The 21,147-nt window shown below is 40.8% G+C and overlaps 1 protein-coding gene across 3 annotated transcripts in view; it reads left to right on the forward strand.

The window, feature by feature from the left end:
* LOC118365696 (VPS10 domain-containing receptor SorCS3-like) overlaps nt 1-21,147 on the forward strand; it is a 207,937-nt gene that overhangs the window by 129,528 nt on the left and 57,262 nt on the right. For all 3 annotated transcript variants that reach the window (XM_052490298.1, XM_052490299.1, XM_052490300.1), the window contains one exon: nt 16,695-16,762. In XM_052490298.1, coding sequence (XP_052346258.1) covers nt 16,695-16,762 — 68 coding nt within the window. The remainder of the gene's footprint in view (nt 1-16,694; nt 16,763-21,147) is intronic.

Below are 21,147 nucleotides of genomic sequence, written 5' to 3' on the forward strand. Positions count from 1 at the left end.
TGTTTAATGTACACTATAGATGTTGGTGAAATTTTGTTTGCATTAAAATGATGAACCATTGTGGACATGGAACACCCTCAGAAGACGAACCTTTGTGGACATGGAACACCCTCAGAAGACGAACCTTTGTGGACATGGAACACCCTCAGAAGACGAACCTTTGTGGACATGGAACACCCTCAGAAGACGAACCTTTGTGGACATGGAACACCCTCAGAAGACGAACCTTTGTGGACATGGAACACTCTTCGACAACATACTTACCGTTCTGATGAAACGATTCCTTAAGCACTGATGCAATGTGGAATCCAATGGTGATTAGTAAATTAGATCATGTAGTATATTTCATTGAGAGTCAATACAAGTGCAACTTTAAAACAGTCTGTCCTGTATTGATAACATATTGAGTTTTCCTATATTCAAACAGCTGTCTCAAGCTTTGTCAGATCACTTTACTACTTGTCTTCAGTCTTTTTGTATTCAATGCAGGTCAATCTCTGTCTCTTTACTATATGTCTGGAGTAAACTGTTCTATTTCGAGTTCTAAAACTCTGGGTGACCTGTCTTGACTCTTATCTCAGAACGTGTGCTCTGTGTGAAGACATGATTACTATGGATGTAGCTGTTCCTCTCTCTCTGTCTCCGACTAAGGGCGATACAATTAGTTCGTTTGTGACACTTCTCACAAAAGTATGTGGGTGGAAAGTGCAGAAACTACTCAAACACAATACAGAACCATTTTTCTTCCTGTTCTTCTTTGTTCCTCTGTGGCTTTTCCATTGTTCAGGTCTCCTAATTGACTTCAGTATTAGAGCAGCTTGTCTTATACATCTTTTGACAAGAGCTGTTATGCTAGACAGCGTCAGGCCCGGGTTGTTTAGTGCAGTTCAATTATTCATGTAACACCCTCCCTGCTGTTAGATTCAAAGAGAGAAAGCATAGATTACATTTTTCTGAACGTGTTTATAATCTGAGATGTATTGTGTTGGGGGGGGGTGTAGGAAGCTAGTGGTGGAAGTCTCAAGGGAGAAGTGAAAAAAAAAACGAAAGTCCCCACAATTCAAGTTGTATTCCATTCTTAAAATATTGCATCTTGGCTCACACACCTTGTTGGACCTGCGAGACAAGGCTTTGGGTCCCTAATGGATAGTGTAAGGGATATGTCCATCAAAACGTTAACTTGGTGGGACCATTGAGTTCAAGTATTCAGTACACATTGCAATTGTCACGTGTGCTCCCTCTCCGGCCTCGAGGTCACCAGGCTGCTCGTTACGGCCCACACCTGTCACCATCGTTACGCGCACCTGCGCATCTTCTGACTCACCTGAACTCCATCACTTCTCTGATTACCTTCCCTATATATGTTACTCCCTTTAGTTCCTTCCCCAGGCGTTATGGTTTCTGTTTCATGTCTGTGTATTGTTCTTGGTTTGTCATTTTGTATTATGTTGTGTTTATTTATTAAAACACTCACTCCCTGAACTTGCTTCCAGACTCTCAGCACACATCGTTACAGCAATTACTGTTGTCACTTGGGGATATGGGGTTTTGAATTCATTATTAAGTTAGAAGTCTTAATGAGAGCAGACAATTCACCTCAGAAAAAGCTGCTAGTGTAGATAAAATGACATTAGCACAGAAAGACAATGAACATTTATTGTACAAAAAGATCCAGTTTATGTCCATGTATCTATTGCCAGTCTATGACGAAGCCTAACAATATCTATCCTGTTTAAGTTCAACCTTATTTCCCTCAGCACCAGTCTCTGTGTTTAATACCCTTATTCAGGTTTCTGGTGTTGTAATCAATTGGTTTTTGGTATGTCAAGAGGAGAACCCCAGGTGTCTGACATAACTTTGTTTTCCCCAAATAATGTTCCTGTCAGCCCCCTGTAGTCTCCCCACTCAGACGCACAATGTCAGATGAAGAACGTCAGTCTACCGCATTCTGTACAACAACCAAATCAGATAGTTGACATGTTGGAGATGCATTTATTCACACTTCCTTTCAACCTTTGAAAAAAGTGAGCAAAAAACGTTTCACTTCGGATGTATCAACAGAAACAGGTCACATTTCTTCACACAGTCAAACGAGTTCACAGTTTCCAGCAAATGTAATTAAATATATCAAAACCAATGTGTTTGGAGTCAATCACCTGCATACACTATTAGCAGCCTGGTCACCTAGCACCACAATTACATTGCAGGCAACCCTACACACCGCCTAAGCCCCGTTTGTGTTATTTGTAATTCCTTCCACTGGGGGAAATAATCTGTATTGCCAGACAGCGCCGTTAGAATAAAGCATCAGTGTATCTCAGGTTTATTTGTGACTTCTCCAGTCTCTTACTCACTTGCCCTACATAGCGTATGGGGATTTGATTGGCCCCTTGTCTGCATTAGGTTTGTTGGCTATTACAGATAGCAGGATTACTGTCATTAGACAATAGACTATAACTAAATGTTGTGGTGGAGCGGGGTCATCCTGCTGAGGATAAAGCTGGAGAAGGTGATGTGGAGGAGGGCCTTCCTGTTGAGGGTAAAGCTGGAGAAGGTGTTGTGGAGGAGGCTCGTCCTGCTGAGGATAAAGCTGGAGAAGGTGTTGTGGAGGAGGCTCGTCCTGCTGAGGATAAAGCTGGAGAAGGTGTTGTGGAGGAGGCTCGTCCTGCTGAGGATAAAGCTGGAGAAGGTGTTGTGGAGGGAGGTCTTCCTGCTGAGGATAAAGCTGGAGAAGGTGTTGTGGGGGAGGGTCTTCCTGCTGAGGATAAAGCTGGAGAAGGTGCTGTGGGGAGGGCCTTCCTGCTGAGGATAAAGCTGGAGAAGGTGCTGTGGAGGAGGGTCTTCCTGCTGAGGATAAAGCTGGAGAAGGTGTTGTGGAGGGGGTCTTCCTGCTGAGGATAAAGCTGGAGAAGGTGTTGTGGAGGGGGGTCTTCCTGGTGAGAATATATCTGGAGGTGTTTTTTTTGGAGGATGTGTACATTTTCACTACAGCAGATGGATGGAGGTGTGCTGTTACATAGAGATAGGAGTGGGGAGCCAATGTACCAACAACAAGGAAACAGATTGTTGCGTGTGTAAGAAACACAGCTTTTTTGTCGTTGTCAGGCCTCTCTTGTCATGCACCTGTGTTCCTTTGGTGATATAGTGGAGGTGTGACATCCTTTTCGTTTTTCATCATGTCCCGGGCCTCTTTATATTGAGTTTAAAGCACCAGTTGATGGACTGCCTCTTCAATTCAAACCATAGGCTGTACTGTGTGTGTGACAGAGAGAGGGAGTGAAGATGGAGTGAAGATGATGAATAAAAGTTTGCTTATCAGTTTTGAAACAGGGCCTCCAGAATATTCTCATTTTGTTCTATCAATTTACATTCCAAACCCCCAAATATCTGAGATTTCTTAACACTTGGTCAAAATCACTTATTTTCATTTAAACTTATTGGCCCATATTACAGTGACAGTGAGGGAGAAAACACAGTTTGCATACGTCCCTTCCCTGAGCTGGCACTGATGGTGATCTGACACTTTATTACACCTCTCCCACTCCCTCTCTTGTTTCTCCCTGTCTCTGCCTTTTGAATCCCCCTCTTCTCGTCCTCTGCAGACAGAAGTCAGACTGTGTATCTCAGGATCTCGGCCAGGTACAAGGCTGACATTTAACTTTTCAAATAGGATCAGCTGGGTATCAGTGCCAGAGCTGCCATCCTTCCATCATTATTCTGTGGGGAAGACGTAATAGTCGACGTGATGGATTCTGCCTCGCCTCTTAACTACAGTCCAACAGCCTCGTTCTGTAGCCGGCTCCACTTTCATATGTCACTAAAATGACCCGCTCTGCATTTTTTCTTGTTTATCAGTATGATAAAGTCTCCCTCTGAGGTAGAGCGATAGTGAAAGATGTAGTCATTTTGAAACCATTAGTGTTCACGGTCATTTGAACCTGCCAGACGCAGCATTGGTTTCCCCATCATCTATTTTAAATAGGGGATTATCAATGCCTCTTCCTTTTTCAGTGGAATGTCGATCTGGACTGGAGTTGGTCTATACTGGAGTTGGTCTATACTGGAGTTGGTCTATACTGGAGTTGGTCTATACTGGAGTTGGTCTATACTGGAGTTGGACTATACTGAAGTTGGACAACACAGGAGTTGGATTATACTGATGTTGGATAATACTAGATGTGGTTTGTAGTGGAGTTGGGTTGTATTGGAGTTGAACTATACTGGAGTTGGATTGTACTGGAGATGGTCTATACTGGAGATGGTCTATACTGGAGATGGTCTATACTGGAGATGGTCTATACTGGAGTTGGACTATACTGGAGTTGGTCTATACTGGAGTTGGACTATACTGGAGTTGGTCTACACTGGAGTTGGTCGATACTGGAGTTGGTCTGTATTGGAGTTGGTCTGCATTGCACTTGGTCTATACTGGAGTTGGACTACACTGGAGTTGGTCTATACTGGAGTTGGTCTATACTAGAGTTGGACTATACTGTAGTTGGTCTACACTGGAGTTGGTCTATACTGTAGTTGGTCTACACTGGAGTTGGACTATACTGGAGTTGGTCTATACTGGAGTTGGACTATATAATAGTTGGTCTATACTGGAGTTGGACTATACTGTAGTTGGTCTACACTGGAGTTGGTCGATATTGGAGTTGGACTACACTGGAGGTGGACTACACTGGAGTTGGTCTATACTGGAGTTGGACCATACTGGGGTTGGACCATGCTGGAGTTGGTCTATACTGGAGTTGGACATACTGAAGTTGGACTGTACTGGAGTTGGTCTACACTGGAGTTGGACACACTGAAGTTGGACTATACTGGAGTTGGTCTATACTGGAGTTGGTCTATACTGGAGATGGTCTATACTGGAGATGGTCTATACTGGAGATGGTCTATACTAGAGTTGGATTACACTTTCTCGATACAGAATACTATACTTTGTTGCTGGTGTGCAGGGTTGGTATTTGCTAAACTTCCAATCAGATACTAAACCTGGGCGATTCTGCCTCATGTACTGTAGATTTGGACAGCAAGCCAAATTGTACTCGCAAAGGTGTAATCTACATGATTGATATGACTTCTCCAGAGCATCAATTCCAGTATATCTAACCTGTAGTGTTATGCTACACACCAGGGAGTAATTATCTACCTTTCCCATGACATTAATAACCAAACACAATGAAAACACCCAGAGAATGCTTTTTCATTAGCATTTTCATTCGCTCTCCGCTGCAATTCATTCCCACATATATACCACTTAGACATGCATTCAGTGCCAGTTTCATTTGTTTGGGGAACCTTTGATGCCCTTGAGGCTTAGAATTTATTTGTTTGATGTGGCCCGGAGATTGGCTCTTTAGGACAACATTAGTATTGTCCTAATTGGAGTGTGAAATTATATGGGCACAAAATTGCACAAAATATCATTGCACAAATAGTGCAGAAGGAGGATAAAAAATGTATAGTTCAAGACTGCTGCGTCCACCAGAAAAAGCCTTGATGTAATTTCCCATCCACCTCCCCCCCATCTCTAGTCGTACACCCCGTCCACTCCCCCACATTTCCCCTAATGATCGTAACTTGCCCAGGTGCCTTTAAATTGTGAACAGTAGTGAAACTAAGTGTCTCATCATTATGTGGTCGCCACCTATCCTCTCTCAGAGAAAATCTACCACATGTCCTAAGGAGTAGGGGCACAAAGCATTTTATTTAAAAAAAATTAATGATGTCCTTGTGCCATTTTGTTGATTTGGCATAATGTGGTAAGCTGAATTACTCTACCAGTTGACTAATTGTCACGGACATCGTCGTGGCAATGACCGGACCAAGGTGCAGCGTGGTAAGCGTACATTTTCCTTTATTTATGTAAAGGTCGCCAGCAAAACAAGAAACAAAACAACAACCGTGAAGCTTACTAGGGCTGTAGTGCCACTAACAAAGTCAACTACCCACAAAATACAAAAGAAAAAAGGCTGCCTAAGCATGATTCACAATCAGAGACAACGATAGACAGCTGTCCCTGATTGAGAACCATACTTGGCCAAAACATAGAAACAGAAAACATAGAAATAAAGAAACTAGAATGCCCACCCTAGTCACACCCTGGCCTACCCAAAATAGAGAATAAAAGCCTCTCTATGGCCAGGGCGTGACACTAATGGTAATGGGTGACTGAAGTTAACAGGGCCCATTTTGGATTGTGGTATAATGCTGTTGCTGTTAGTTCATTCACTATGTGGTAGGAAACCCCATTAGAGGTCCATGTTAGGACGGTTGTCACATTAACATGCATGCAGGGGTTTTAACATGTTCATCGTGCCACCACGGAGACATAAACCAATATGTCTATATATAAAAAGATATAGTCCCAAGCTTATTGTAAAGCTGAACCCCCCATAAGGTGAAACAGTGCCACTGTTCCTCCCAGCACATGTGTTATTGCTTTTGTTTAGTTGAAGTAACTGAGGAGAGGAACATCCAGCATCGCAGTAAAAATAAATCAGAGTACATACTCTGCAGTTCTATTGTGCTATTGTGCTTGCAATGACATCAGGGAAAAACAACACAGTATTTGTTGTTTGAAGTAACTTTGATGTTGTAACATTGCAGATGGACATGGCAGTTTCATCATTAAGGATTCCAGCTTGAACTACAAACCTATTGTTTAGTAGAATGTATGCACACATGACTAAGTCGCTTTGGATAAAAGCGTCTGCTAAATGGCATATATTATTATTATTATTATATTAGTAATCTACCATACAAAATGCTGTATAGCAACATCACCCTTTCAATTTGGCATATTCCATGTACTCTTATGTTTAGTATTGTACTGAGTATGAAACAAACATTGTAGATAATGTTGCCAATATGTCACAGTACAGCCTACTTTGTAGAATACTAGTTTGTGTGACGCAGGTCATTGTTAGAAGGAAATATCCTCTGAAACCCAACAGGAACAACATGTTGTTCAACTGTGCCATACACTTACTTAGAGAGCAAGGTGACCTGGAAGTATAAGAATAGTGATTCTAAGAAACATCAGGGTGCATTTTGGATGGGGAGCAAATTAAAGTAATGGGGGCTGAATAATGAAAGAGGGAACACCCGAAAATATACATTGTACCTTTTGTCTCTCATCCTGAGTAGAGTGATAGATGGACCCTTACACCCCCCCCCCCCCCCCCCCCACACCCCCCTATAATCCTCTCTCTGTTATTCAGAGGAGTCGAGTTCGGCAAAAAAGCTAAACGTACACGTCAAGGGCATGTGAAAATATCTGGAGGATAGCTTGGCTTCTCTGGGATACACAGGGATCATACTGAAGAGGTGCGACCCACATCTGGACAAACCCATCATCAGTCTGTCAGGGTCTTAGGATTTGGAGGTATTATCCGTCTGGATGAGAGAGGCAGGCTGGGAAATGAGAAAAAAAACAATCTGACTGTCGAGAAAAATGGTCACAACTTTTGTGGCAGAACTAAGTTGTATAAATGGAGAAGACTCAGGGAGAGGTAAAATGTTGCTAATCACTAAGGTGTTATATCATCAAAACAACATGTTCTCTTGACACTTTCTACCTCAGTAACCTTGGTGATTAGGTTTCTCCAACACTTGTTGCTTGCCATTGTTTTTGCTTTTCAAAACACACAGGCCACAAATAAATGTGACGAACGTTGGTTGTTGGCGCTTAGCTGAATGGATCATTTTTCTCCATTCCCTTCTCCCAGGGGGGCAGCTACCAAAAAACAAATCAGGAAATGGTAGGAATCAGCCTTGTTGATCGTGCCACACAGTCCCTCCAGTCCTTCTATAAGAAAACATTGCTTGACTTAATCCGCCCTAATGATGCAAATTTACGCAGTTAATTATTTTCTACACAGAATCGTATCGCCACTAAACATTAGCCCAAATGCAATGGGGGACATCCATCTCCATAAAGTATGCAGAGCGAGAAAATAAATAGAAAAAAATGTTTTTTCTGTCTTTATTTGAATTAAATTGACTGTTCAAAAGTGCATAAAAATGCAATTCTGTGGAAATAATAGTAATACGTGGCATATTGCCTTTCTGTGGATGGGTTTCAGCTCTTATCGTTGGAGGAGTCTCCTTCAGATAAGCTGGTTTAAATCAATCCTTGTCTAATAGGAGTCAGTGAATTTATAAATCCCAGAGCGCTTTCGCTTACAGGATCTCTTGTCATTGTAATCCGTGGCTGACACCTTTCTGCTGCTCAATACTGATTCTTCTTTCTAAAACCTCCCGTTTCTGACATCGACAAGACTTAAATAGATGTACTGTAATACAGAGAGCAGTAAACCATTTGTCTGATTTAAGAGCTTGTGTTGTGTTAGCAGAAGCAACATCTGCCCCTTATGTGTGTTCCCAGACCTGTAGCCAGGTAGTAAACCTTTAGTATCCAACTGTGGTTGTATTATATAATATGGTGCAGACTCTGCAATGGAACACACTGTATGACAAAATGGCTTCCTTACATCAGCAGTTTCACTCCTCCACATAAACTGATCCTGGAAGAGGATGTTGATCTTGTGCCAAAATGGCCCCTACAGTCTCCAACACTGCAGTGCATAGGCCCACTTTGTCATGACGCGACGAGCAAGGTGCTGTGGAGTGAGACCCCAAAATGGTTCCTCCACAATAAAAACACACTCCTGTCTATTCAGTTATTAACAGTATGTGCTTATCTATATCCAAAATATCCTTCACCACCACCTCAGTGCCTTCCTTCTCCCACCCATCGTAGACCTGGATGTGTCCCTGCAAGGTATTGCTGGTCCAGAGACATAATGGCTGCTCTTCCTCTTCCTCCACTGTGGTGTATTTCTCAGCTCAAAACCCTTCCAGATGGCAGGTATCTTTAGTGCTCAGCCCACTTGTCAGCTGAAGCTGCACCAGGTCGGCTCCCCTTGCAGTTGACTGGATCCAGCAGGTCCTCTCAGGACACCGTTAATGGACTTTAATTTGAAACACACTGTCATGACAATGACAATACAGACCTTTTTGATTTGATTTGATTTGACAATACAGATCTCCATATTATCTTTAAAAATGGTCTAATAAGTGCCCATATTGCCTTTGACAATGGTCTAATAAGTGCCCATATTGCCTTTGACAATGGTCTAATGAGTGCCCATATTGCCTTTGACAATGGTCTAATAAGTGCCCATATTGCCTTTGACAATGGTCTAATAAGTGCCTATATTGCCTTTGACAATGGTCTAATAAGTGTGCATATTGCCTTTGACAATGGTCTAATAAGTGCCCATATTGCCTTTGACAATGGTCTAATGAGTGCCCATATTGCCTTTGACAATGGTCTAATAAGTGCCCATATTGCCTTTGACAATGGTCTAATGAGTGCCCAAATTGCCTTTGACAGTGGACTAATAAGTGCCTATATTGCCTTTGACAATGGTCTAATAAGTGCCTATATTGCCTTTGACAATGGTCTAATAAGTGCCCATATTGCCTTTGACAATGGTCTAATGAGTGCCCAAATTGCCTTTGACAGTGGACTAATAAGTGCCTATATTGCCTTTAACAATGGTCTAATAAGTGCCTATATTGCCTTTGACAATGGTCTAATAAGTGCCCATATTGCCTTCAACAGTTGACTCATAAGTGTCCATGTTGCCTTCAGCAGTGGACTAATAATGTAATTTTCTCTGAGTTTACCTCGTAGCACTTCAAAGCACAATTATTCCTAATTGGATAACAATGCAGACATACCAAGCCTAAGTACTTAGTTGCGTATTATTATTTTGCATGTTTTTCACAGTCTAGACATGCAAAGGTAATATACTTACTTACACATCGACACACATTATTCCACCATAACATGAACCTTTTAAAATCTCTTTACGCACCACTAAACTACACCTATAAAAGGTGGATGGGTTTCTCAGCGGAGGTTGTTGTTGACTAGTTTGCAGAGGTATCCAACCGAGAGTGGAATAGATGACTGAGCTCAGCACTCATCACTCCTTCCCAACAGAGACTACACATTTGGTGACATTGTGAACCAAAACAGTTGCAGGGCCATTTGAACAGCTGCTATCATTTGTTATTTAACTGGATTAGTGCAGATGTTTGTCCCGTTAAGATCCATTGAGGGACGGTGGTGGGTAATACGTCACCGCAATGCGAGAGGGAATTAGTATTGGTTTACAGGAAAGTGGGCTCCATTAGCGTGTGATTTTCCGCTTACATGTTTAGCGATACGGTATGCTGTATGAGAATACATGCTGTTGCCATTGCAGCGTGTTTCATTTTTACATGTGTCATCAAACTCTGATGATTATTACTTTCTAGATTAATTAACTCCATCAAACTCTGGAGTACATTACAGAGTATCAGCTCTACTGTACAGTATATGGACATAGTTTACATCCCCAATTGCACCCTATTCCCGATGGGGCTCTGGTCAAAAGTAGACCACTATATAGGGAGTAGGTTGTCATTTGGGACTCAACACGGTCTTATTTCTATAGAACATACAAGGGAGGGGTGACAAGTGATGCAGTAGTTTGTGCTCCGGAGCAGACCATTTTACTCGCCCTAGCAAAGCTGGTTAGGCTCTTTTTATGTTACCCAGAGCGTTGGTGACTGCAACTGTGCTGTTGGCAACACATTCATTTGGCTTTTTTTGCCAACGTTTACTGACACCGGCCATATTCAACGGGTGTTGAGCGTTCGGAATTTTGCCAGTTATTCTGCGCTCTGGCACACGACGAGAGTGCTCTGAAATCGGAGTAGATAGCCAGAGTGAATTTACCAGCTACATCTATTGACAGTTGTCGAAGTGACATCATAAACATTCTATTGAAATAGTTACTTGCATAGTGGAGTATTTTGTTTAAACATGTAGCTAGCTAGCTAAACAATTAACCACAATCCCAACTCATAATGTTACTACCCTGCATGAATATGCAGGTAACTAACCAACCAGGTTCAATGTTAGCTAGCTAATATTGGGCTATAACTAGCAATGCAAATGGCTCTGAGATAGACATAATATTACTACGCAGATCACATACGTCATATTACCTAACTAACCAGCTAGCTAACGTTAGCAGTAGAATTTAACTTCAAATGAAAATGAAAATGACTTTGACTAACTTCAAAATGTGTCATGACTTTCTGAAAATGTAGCTAGCTAGACTCTCTTACCCCTGGATACATGGATTGACGCATCTCCCTCTCTGTCACGGTTGCCATGGTTGCCCTTAGTTTGAGGATGTAATCCGGAGCCTTCAGTGTTCTCTTTTTGACCGTGTCTGCATATTTGCAGTCAAATGCCCAAATTTTCCCCATCTCCTTAGCTATCAAAGTCTAATTCCACTGATTTCAAAACTCGGTCCTCTAGAAAGTGGAGAGTAACACTTATACAGTTCTACTACGTGATATCTTTCAAAAAAGCCACGTTAGAAAGGATTACCTACACATACTGACCAGTTCATATTATAGACAGAAACCTGCTACATGGCAGACCAATTCAAACTCACCTCTTAGGATGTCCAGCCCACTCATTATCTCAGCCAATCATGGCTAGAGGGAAGGTTGCTAACTTTTTCCATGGATAAACCCAACTAGGCTCGTAATTTATCCATTTTATTCATATTTACAGATGGCATACAAGTTTGCACGTTCAAGTTCACATGTTCAGGAAGGCATTTCTGCCCTAAAAAGCATTTTGATTAAAAAAAAGTTTACATTCAAATAGTGCTCCTGTGAAGTAGTGACACGCAACATACGCCTAGTCAAATATTGTAAAGTATTGTTTAGGCTTCAACTCTTGGCTTCAATATGTAGCCTGAAGTATGGCACCAACAAACTTGACAAGCTCTGATACTATTAGCTTGCAATCCCATTTTAGATCATTCTATACTTGAGCTGCTACTGTATAAAGTTAATAAATATGAGTTGATTGTTGCCCTGTAGCACACTGTAAATGAAGCCTCCTGTTACTAATTTGAAACACATTCTGCCATCTGCCTTGCAAATGACTGCCACTTTGTCCCAGGGCCCATACAGAGCTCACAGTAGACTAAACATCCACAAGACCCAGACTGTTGTCAAATGATGCCACCCTGTTTCCTCTATGTCAATCAGGATACAGTCATCACCTCATAGCCACTACCATAATGAATAGGTAGTGATAGTACAGTGTTCACAAGCATGTGTTGGTAATATCATGTACTGTATCTATGTACAGCTACTAAAAGAGATCATGTTGAAGGGATGTCTGTCTAGATTGACCACAAGCTGTATAGTACAGCTTCTATACAGGTCCACTCTGGCCAAGACACTCTCAGACTGGCCAAGACACTCTCAGACTTGCCAAGACACAGTCAGATTGGCCAAGACAATGTCAGACTGGCCAAGACACTGCCATACGCTGTGTGCTAAGAGGTGATGAACTTTTCCTTGTGGAGACATGACTTACAGCTTTTGATGTATCAGTCACAGTAATATGCTCACATTCACTCATAAAAAGCACCTCCAGATATGAAATTGACTATTCCCATCTAAATGATATCAGTCATATAGACAATGTTAAAATAATTCCCATTTATTCCTTCCTTTAAAGACAAAGGCATAAAATTTAAGATGACGGCGGAGAGGATGGCTGACATGCTCATAACCAACTGTCTATTTTGTTCGTTTTTTTGCATCGTTTGTAACTTGTTTTTTTACTAATTTTGTACATAATGTTGCTGCTGCCATCTCTTATGACCGAAAATAACTCTGGACATCAGAACAGCGATTACTCACCTCGAGCTTGACAAAGCTTTTTCCTTTAACGAGTCCGACGAGAAGGTTATACTGCTTTCCCGGGAACAGGCCCAAATCCCCTTCATTTGTGTGAAGAAAAGACAGAGAAAAAAGGGTTGGAGATCAGGCTGCCTTCTGAGAATTCATAGGCGAGCGAGTAAACTTCCACTGCCATCCGTTGAGGAGTATACCACCTCAGTCATCGGCTTCATCCATAAGTGTATTAACGACATCGTCCCCACAGTGACTGCACATACAATACATTTCCCAACCAGAAGCCATGGATTACCGGCAACGTCCACATCGAGTTAAAGGCTAGAGATGCCACTTTCAAGGGGCAGGACACTAATCTGGATGGTTCTAAGAAATTCCGCTATGCCCTCAGATGAACCATCAAACAAGCAATACAGGATTAAGATTGAATCCTACTACACCGGCTCTGATGCTCGTTGGATGTGGCAGGGCTTGAAAACTATTACAGACTACAAAGGGAAACCCAGATACGAGCTGCCCAGTGACACGAGCCTAACAGATGAGCTACATGCCTTTTATGCTCGCTTCGAGGCAAGCAACACTGAAGCATGCACGAGAGCACCAGCTGCTCTCTCGGTAGCCGATGTGAGCAAGACCTTTAACCTCTCTAGGGTATGTGGGACGCTAGTCGCACATGTCCAGCATCCAGTGAGATTGCAGAGCGCCAAATTCAAATACAGAAATACTCATCATAAAAATTCAGAAAAGATACTACTATTTTACATAGGTTTAAAGATGAACTTCTTGTGAATTCAACCACGGTGTCAGATTTAAAAAATGCTTTACGGCGAAAGCATACCTTACGATTATTTGAGAACATAGCCCAGCAGACAAATCATTAAAAGAGTTACACATGTCAGAAATAGAGATAAAATTAATCTTACCTTTGATGATCACTCAGAAGACATTGATGATCACTCAGAAGACATTAATTTATTCAATAAATCTTCAATCTTCTGGGCCTGAGTAGAAGGCAGTTTATTTTGGGCATGCTTTTCATCCAAAATTCCAAATGCTGCCCCCTACCCTAGAGAAGTTAAACAGGTCAACATTCACAAAGTCGCAGGGCCAGACGGATTACCAGGACATGTACTCAAAGCATGCACGACCAACTGGCAAGTGTCTTCACTGACATTTACAACCTCTACCTGACCAAGTCATGTTTCAAGCAGACTACCATAGTCTCTGTGCCCAAGGAAACAAATGATGATTACCACCCAGTAGCACTCATGTCGGTAGTCATGAAGTGCTTTGAAAGGCTGGTCATGGATCACATAAACAGCATACTCCCAGATAACCTAAACCCACTCCAATTCGCATTTCACCCCAACAGATCCACAGATGATGCAATCTCAATCGCAGTCCACACTGCTCTTTCTCATCTGGACATAAATAACGTCTATATGAGAATGCTGTGTAAGATCTTGGAGCCTTGACTGTGATGCCCACTCTTTGGGGTCGCAACACACCATATGCATCAGCGATAATGTTTGTACATAATGTTCTGCGTTTTCCCTGAATCCACATTACAATGAATTATTCTTTAGATGAAGAGGCAACACATGCTGTGCAACACCTTCCGTGCCCTCATGCGACGTGATGTTTTTGTTCTTGTACATCATCAGATGTTTTCATTAATCCACTTGACATGTTCTCGAAAGCTTACATTGTTTATCTACCTAGCTTAGGCACAACAACCATGACTCTCTTTTTCTGTCTCTCTTTCCTGGTAAACCGCATGTTCTACTTAAAAAATGATTCAGTTGGTGTCAACGTTTTGCAAAAGTACACAGCTAAACAAGCCTCAGAACACAATAACATACATACCGCCATATGGATTTAAATTGAAATCCTCAACATGAATATATGAGCGGAACCAAAAACGGTTATCCTCTAGGCCAATGGCACTTCTACACCTGCTCTTCAACAGGGAAATATATTTATTTTTAGGCAAGTATATTCTTAATTTACAGTAGCATTCCGGATTTGTATTCTTCCTCTGATTTATAGGCTTTGGTTTCCATTAGTTTGATAAATAATTTGATATATAAGCACTCCGCTTCATTTGGTCACCAGGAATCCATCAAAGGTTTTGCTGTTCCAGGATAAGCAAATGATAATGTTAAACCTAGTTTGCACCGAACATATTGGACTCGAAGTGCTTTATCTATACCACGCACTAATTTACAATTGGAAAAGGAAACAGGATAGGTCTGGAAACAGGATAGTCGTAACATGAATGGTCTGAGTTATAATGATGATGTCAGTTTAAAACGTCTTAGGGCTGAGATCTCGCTAACAGGATCGATATGACAGCCAGTGAAAGTGCAGGGCGCCAAATTTAAAACAACAGAAGTCCCAAAATTAAAATTCCTCAGACAGAAGTATTTCACACCATTTTAAAGATACACTTCTTGTTAATCCCAAAACAGTGTCCGATTTCAAATCAGATTTACAGCGAAAGTACCACAAGCGATTATGTTAGGTCAGAGCCAAGTCACAGAAAAACACAGCTTTTTTTCCAGCCAAAGAGAGGAGTCACACAATTCAGAAATAGAGATTAAATTAATCACTAACCTTTGATGTTCTTCATCAGATGACACTCATAGGACCTCATGTTACACAATACATGTATGTGTTGTTCAATAAAGTTCATATTTATATCATGAAATCTCAGTATACAGAGCCACATAAATTTACTGAAATACTCATAATAAATGTTGATGAAAATACAAGTTTTATGCATGGAACTTTAGACACACTTCTCCTTAATGCAACCGCTGTGTCAGATTTCAAAAAAGTTTCATGGAAAGAGACCAAAACAAGCCAAACAGATATCCGCCATGTTGTGTAGTCAACAGAAGTCAGAAATACCATTATAAATATTCACTTACCTTTGATGATCTTCATCAGAATGCACTCTCAGGAATCCCAGTTCCACAATAAATGTTTGTTTTGTTCGATAATGTCCATCATTTGTCCAAATAGCTACTTTTGTTAGTGCGTTTTGTAAACAAATCCAAACTCACGCAGCGCATTCACTAGGAGCAGACGAAATGTCAAAAAGTTCTGTTACAGTCCGTAGAAACATGTCAAACGATGTATAGAATCAATCTTTAGGATGTTTTTAACAAAAATCTTCAATAATGTTCCAACCGGAGAGTTCCTTTGTCTGTAGAAAAGCAAGCTACCTCTCACGTGAACGAGCGTCACGAGCTTGTGGTACTCTGCCAGACTACTGCCCCAAAGAGCACTTATGAGCCCCTCCTTTAAAGTAGAAGCATCAAAAAAGGTTCTGAAGACTGGTGACATCTAGTGGAAGCCTTGGGAAATGCAAAATTACCAATATCCCACTATATCTTCAATAGGGAATGAGTTGAAAAACAACCAACCTCAGATGTCCCACTTCCTGGTTGGATTTTCAGGTTTTTCAATAGGGAATGAGTTGAAAAACAACCAACCTCAAATGTCCCACTTCCTGGTTGGATTTTCAGGTTTTTGCCTGCCATATGAGTTCTGTTATACTCACATACATCATTCAAACAGTTTTAGAAACTTCAGAGTGTTTTCTATCCATATATACTCATAATATGCATAGCATCTCGGACTGAGTAGCAGGCTGTTTACTCTGGGCACCTTATTCATCCAAGCTACTCAATACTGCCCCCAGCCATAAGAAGTTAAACCTATGTCAGCCTATCTAGAGTGTCACACTTTATTGCTCACTGGTACGCTCTTCCCTATTATTATCCTGCCGTGACTCAAGCCCACTGTCACTTTACTTCCTCCTTTGTGATAAGTAGACTGATATGTTCTCTATCTCTCTTTTCTTTCTCTTTTTATGTTCTTCATCACAGTTGTACGCATCGCTGGACTTTGGGAGAAAATGGCAGCTGGTTCATGAGCATGTGAACAGGTTCTACTGGTGAGTCATACACTTGTCTTCTTTCTTTCTTTCTTTCCTTGTTCTCATCATCCTTCTCTTCCTCTCGTCCTCTCTGTTGTCCTGTTCTTTTCCTTTGTCTACTCAGACTCTCATCACAAACAGTTTTGGAGCATCACTAGCAGTGTGTGGAACACGTTTTTTGTTTTCTGCAATGCAAGAGACTGTGAAGGATATTGATAATATGGCAACAGTTTTACGGGCGCCCAACTAACTGTGCTATAATGTGTTTTTTTTTGTGTTATCTGTAACTTATTTGTACATAACGTTTCTGCAAACGTCTCTTACGGCAAAAAAGAGCTTCTGGATACCAGGACAGAGATCACTCACCTTGGATTAGACAAAGATGTTTTCTTCAACAAACAATACACAGCAGACATTACCGAAAGCTGCCATTACTGTCAATACTACTCGTCAACATGCAATAACTTCTTATGGGCAGGTGGGACAGTAGCGTCCCATCTGGCCAACATCCGGGGAAATTGCAGAGCGCAAATTTCAAATGACAGAAATATAAATATTTAACATTCATGAAAATACAAGTATGATAAATCAAAATAAATCTTAACTTCTTGTTAATCCAGCTGCTGTCAGATTTCAAAAAGGCTTTACGGTGAAAGCACAGCATGCTTTCACTGTCTGAGGACAGTGCCCCGCATACAAAAACATGAAAAATATTTTTCAACCAGGCAGGTGCGACACGAAAGTCAGAAATAGCGATATAATAAGTGCCTTACCTTTGAAGATCTTCTTCTGTTGGCACTCCAAAAGGTCCCAGTTACTTCACAAATGGTCCTTTTGTTCGATAAAGTCCTTCTTTATTTCCATAAAAACTCAGTTTAGCTGGCGTTCTTCATTCAATAATCCACCTGTTTCCCTCCTTCAAAATGCATAGAAAATGTATCCCAAACGTTACCAATAAACTTATCCAAACAAGTCAAACAACATTTATAATCAAACCTCAGGTAATCTAATATGTAAATAAATTAAATCACTGGAGATAAGTAAGAAAGAACGCGCATGGAAACACTACAGCCAAAATGGGAGCCACTTAGAAAAACTACAGGGGGTGCTGAAGATGGTGGCGAGTGCAGACGAGAGTTCAGCTTGCTCCGAGTAACCTTACATTTAAATAAGTTTGAGAGGGATAAAAGTTAACGGAACTTGGCTTATAGTAAACACAATAGAGAACAGCGCTTAGTTGACCTCTAATTTGATCTGAAACTTTGAGAAATGGAAGACAAACATTTGTGAAAGAGCAAAGGGAGGAGAAGGCAGTTGCTGGCTGAGTACTCATACATTGGAGAAAAACCGCCACCTGACTCCTCGGGAGAAGAAATGGAGAATTCTGGACATTCGGTTGATTCTGAAAATCCAGTCAAAGAATTGTCTTTGCGTGAACTACAGGTCAACTTAATTGATGCTGTCTCTGCAAAGATAAACAAAAGAGCCAATGATCTGGAGAAAATGTATTAAAAACAGTTGACCTCGATACCTCTCTGAATCATGCATACAAGAGTATCGAAGAGCTTAAACTTGCAAACACTGCTACTTCTGAGAAATGCACTGCACAGGAGAAGACCATCGCAGACATGCAAGAGCGCTTATCGGAAGCAGAACGATACCGGAGAAGTTGGGGGCTACAGCTTTACGGTGTCCCCGAGGAACAGGATGAGAATGTGAAGCACTTAGTAAGAGACATCTGTAACCGTGTGGCACCGGACTTCCCCGATGGATATATGGATATAGCTGTGGATGTCGCTTATCGTATTAGGAAGAAACAAGAGGCCATCGCTCAAATCATCATCCAGTTTGCTTTTCGCACAGCGAGAGATGCAGTTTGGAGGAAAAGAAATACGAACGGGGTGATTTGCTCTATCGGTAGGTTTACGAGGTAGCTCCTTCCCCCACTGCAAACTGAGCGTTCTAGTTTTGAATTATGGTGTTACTGTTTACAAGTTAAGACTTCTGTTAATATATATTAGAAGCAACATTTTATAGAGAGGGTAGAGTTGGGATTGCATAGGATTTTTCTATTCTATAGATATGGACTTGAAGTTTATGTCATTCAATGCCAGGGGGATACGAAACCTGTTGAAGAGAAAAGCTTTTTTTTTGTAAGGACTGCAACGCGGATCTTGTATAGGTTCAAGAAACACGTTCATGCAAAGAGGACTATAATTTTGGGAGAAATCAGTGGGGCAATGTCATTTTTTTGGCCCACGGGACTAATCATTCAGCTGGGGTTGCCATTTTAGCACACAATTTCAAATGGAAATTTTTGTTTACTCAAATGGACTCCAATGGACATTGGCTAGTAACGGCCATCAACCACATGGACAGAATATTTGTGTTGTGTAATGTATATGGATACTGTTCTCGTCCTCCAAATAACTTCTAGAGGATATTGAAGAAATTCTTCTGAGATAATATCCATCCAGTCTGATTATAGTTGGTGGAGATTTTAATATGGTTTATTCTAATGAGACTGATAGATTGCCCCATAGGCCTAACATTGGTGTGAACAAGAATTTCTGCCAAAGCCTGGAATTAACCTCTCTAGGGTACGTGGGACGCTAGTGTCCCATCTGGCCAACATCCAGTGAGATTGCAGAGCGCTAAATCCAAATACAGAAATGCTCATTATAAAAATTCCGAAAACAAAGCATATTTTACATGGGTTTAAAGATTAACTTCTTGTTAAACCAACCACAGTGTCATATTTATAAAATTATTTTCGGCGAAAGCATACCTAGCCCAGAACATACCTAGCCCAGAACATAGCCCAGTTGACAAATTATTACAAACAGTAACCAGCCAAGCAGAAGTGTTACAAAACTCAGAAATAGAGATATAATTAATCCCTTACCTTTGATGATCTTCAAATGGTGGCAATCAGAAGACATTAATTTACTCAATAAATGTTCCTTTTGTTCGATGAAATCTCTTTATATCCAAAAACCTCAATTTTGTTAGCGTGTTTTCTTCAGTAATACACAGGCTCAAACACAGTCAAAACAATCAGACAAAAACATCCAAATTATATCCATAAAGTTCATAGAAACATGTTAAACGATGTTTATATTCAATCCTCAGGTTGTTTTTTAGCCTAAATGATCTATAATATTTCAACCGGACAATAACGTCGTCAATATAAAAGGTAAACAAGAAATGCACTTGCGCATGAAAAAACTCTGCGACACGGTAGGGTCCACTCGTTCAGACTGGTCTTACTCCCTCATTTATAAGAATACAAGCCTGAAACGTTTTCTAAAGACGGTTGACATCTAGTGGAAGGCATAGGAACTGCAAATTGAGTCCTAAGTCAATGGATACTGTCATGGCATTGAATAGAAAACACAAAAAAAACTTCCTGAATGGATTTTTCTCAGGTTTTGCCTGCTAAATAAGTTATCTTATACTCACAGACACTATTTTAACCATTTTGGAAACTTTAGAGTGTTTTCTATCCAGTTATATGCATATATGTTCTGGGCCCGAGTAGCAGTCCATTTAATTTGCAAGCTTTTCATCCAAAATTCCGAATGCTGCCCCCTACCCTAGAGAAGTTCATTGACATATGGAGAGTTAAAAACCCTGGAGAGATACAATACACATGGAGTAATAGAGATCGTTCTTTACAATCAAGAATTGATTTGTGGGTGATAACCTCTAGTCTTGAGCCCAACAGTGTAGAGATAAAAATACTGCCTGCAGTCCTGACAGATCATAAAGTCATATGGTTGACTGTAAGAATGTGCAGTAATGCTGGTAAGATATTCTCTAGTGGTTATTGAAAATTAAATAACTAATTGTTATTGCATGATGATTTAAAAAATGTGATTACGAATCTAATTTCTGTTTACTGGATTTTAGCTATATCTAATGCAGAATATGGGAAATATTGGGAACTGCTGAAATGTAAAATCTGCTCAGTCTGTATTACTTATGGAAAACGGCTTAAGACAATAATAAGAATTGGCATCTTGATGTGAGATAGCTGAACTCAACTAGATACATTGTAAGACAATTAATGAAAACAATGGTTACCACTGAGGATAGAGAGTTGTTATCAGACTTTACCACTAAGTTTCATGAGAATCCTTACTCCTAAGATAACAATTTGAGTGACTCTAAGGATCTCCTTGATTCTATAGAGAGTTAATTCTGTTAGTGAAGATTTCAATCAGTCTTGTTGTCAATATTTATCCGTTATGGACATCCAGTACGGGGTTGCTCAGTTAAAAAAAAAAATCTCCAGGTTGTGATTGATTAACCTCTGAATTTTACAAAACCTCTGAAGAAATAGCACCCTTTTTACTTGAAACCTTTAAGGAGGCTTTAAAGAAGGGAGAACCACCTGCCTC

The sequence above is a fragment of the Oncorhynchus keta genome, chromosome 32, assembly GCF_023373465.1.
Source record: "Oncorhynchus keta strain PuntledgeMale-10-30-2019 chromosome 32, Oket_V2, whole genome shotgun sequence".
NCBI classification, from domain to species: Eukaryota; Metazoa; Chordata; class Actinopteri; order Salmoniformes; family Salmonidae; genus Oncorhynchus; species Oncorhynchus keta.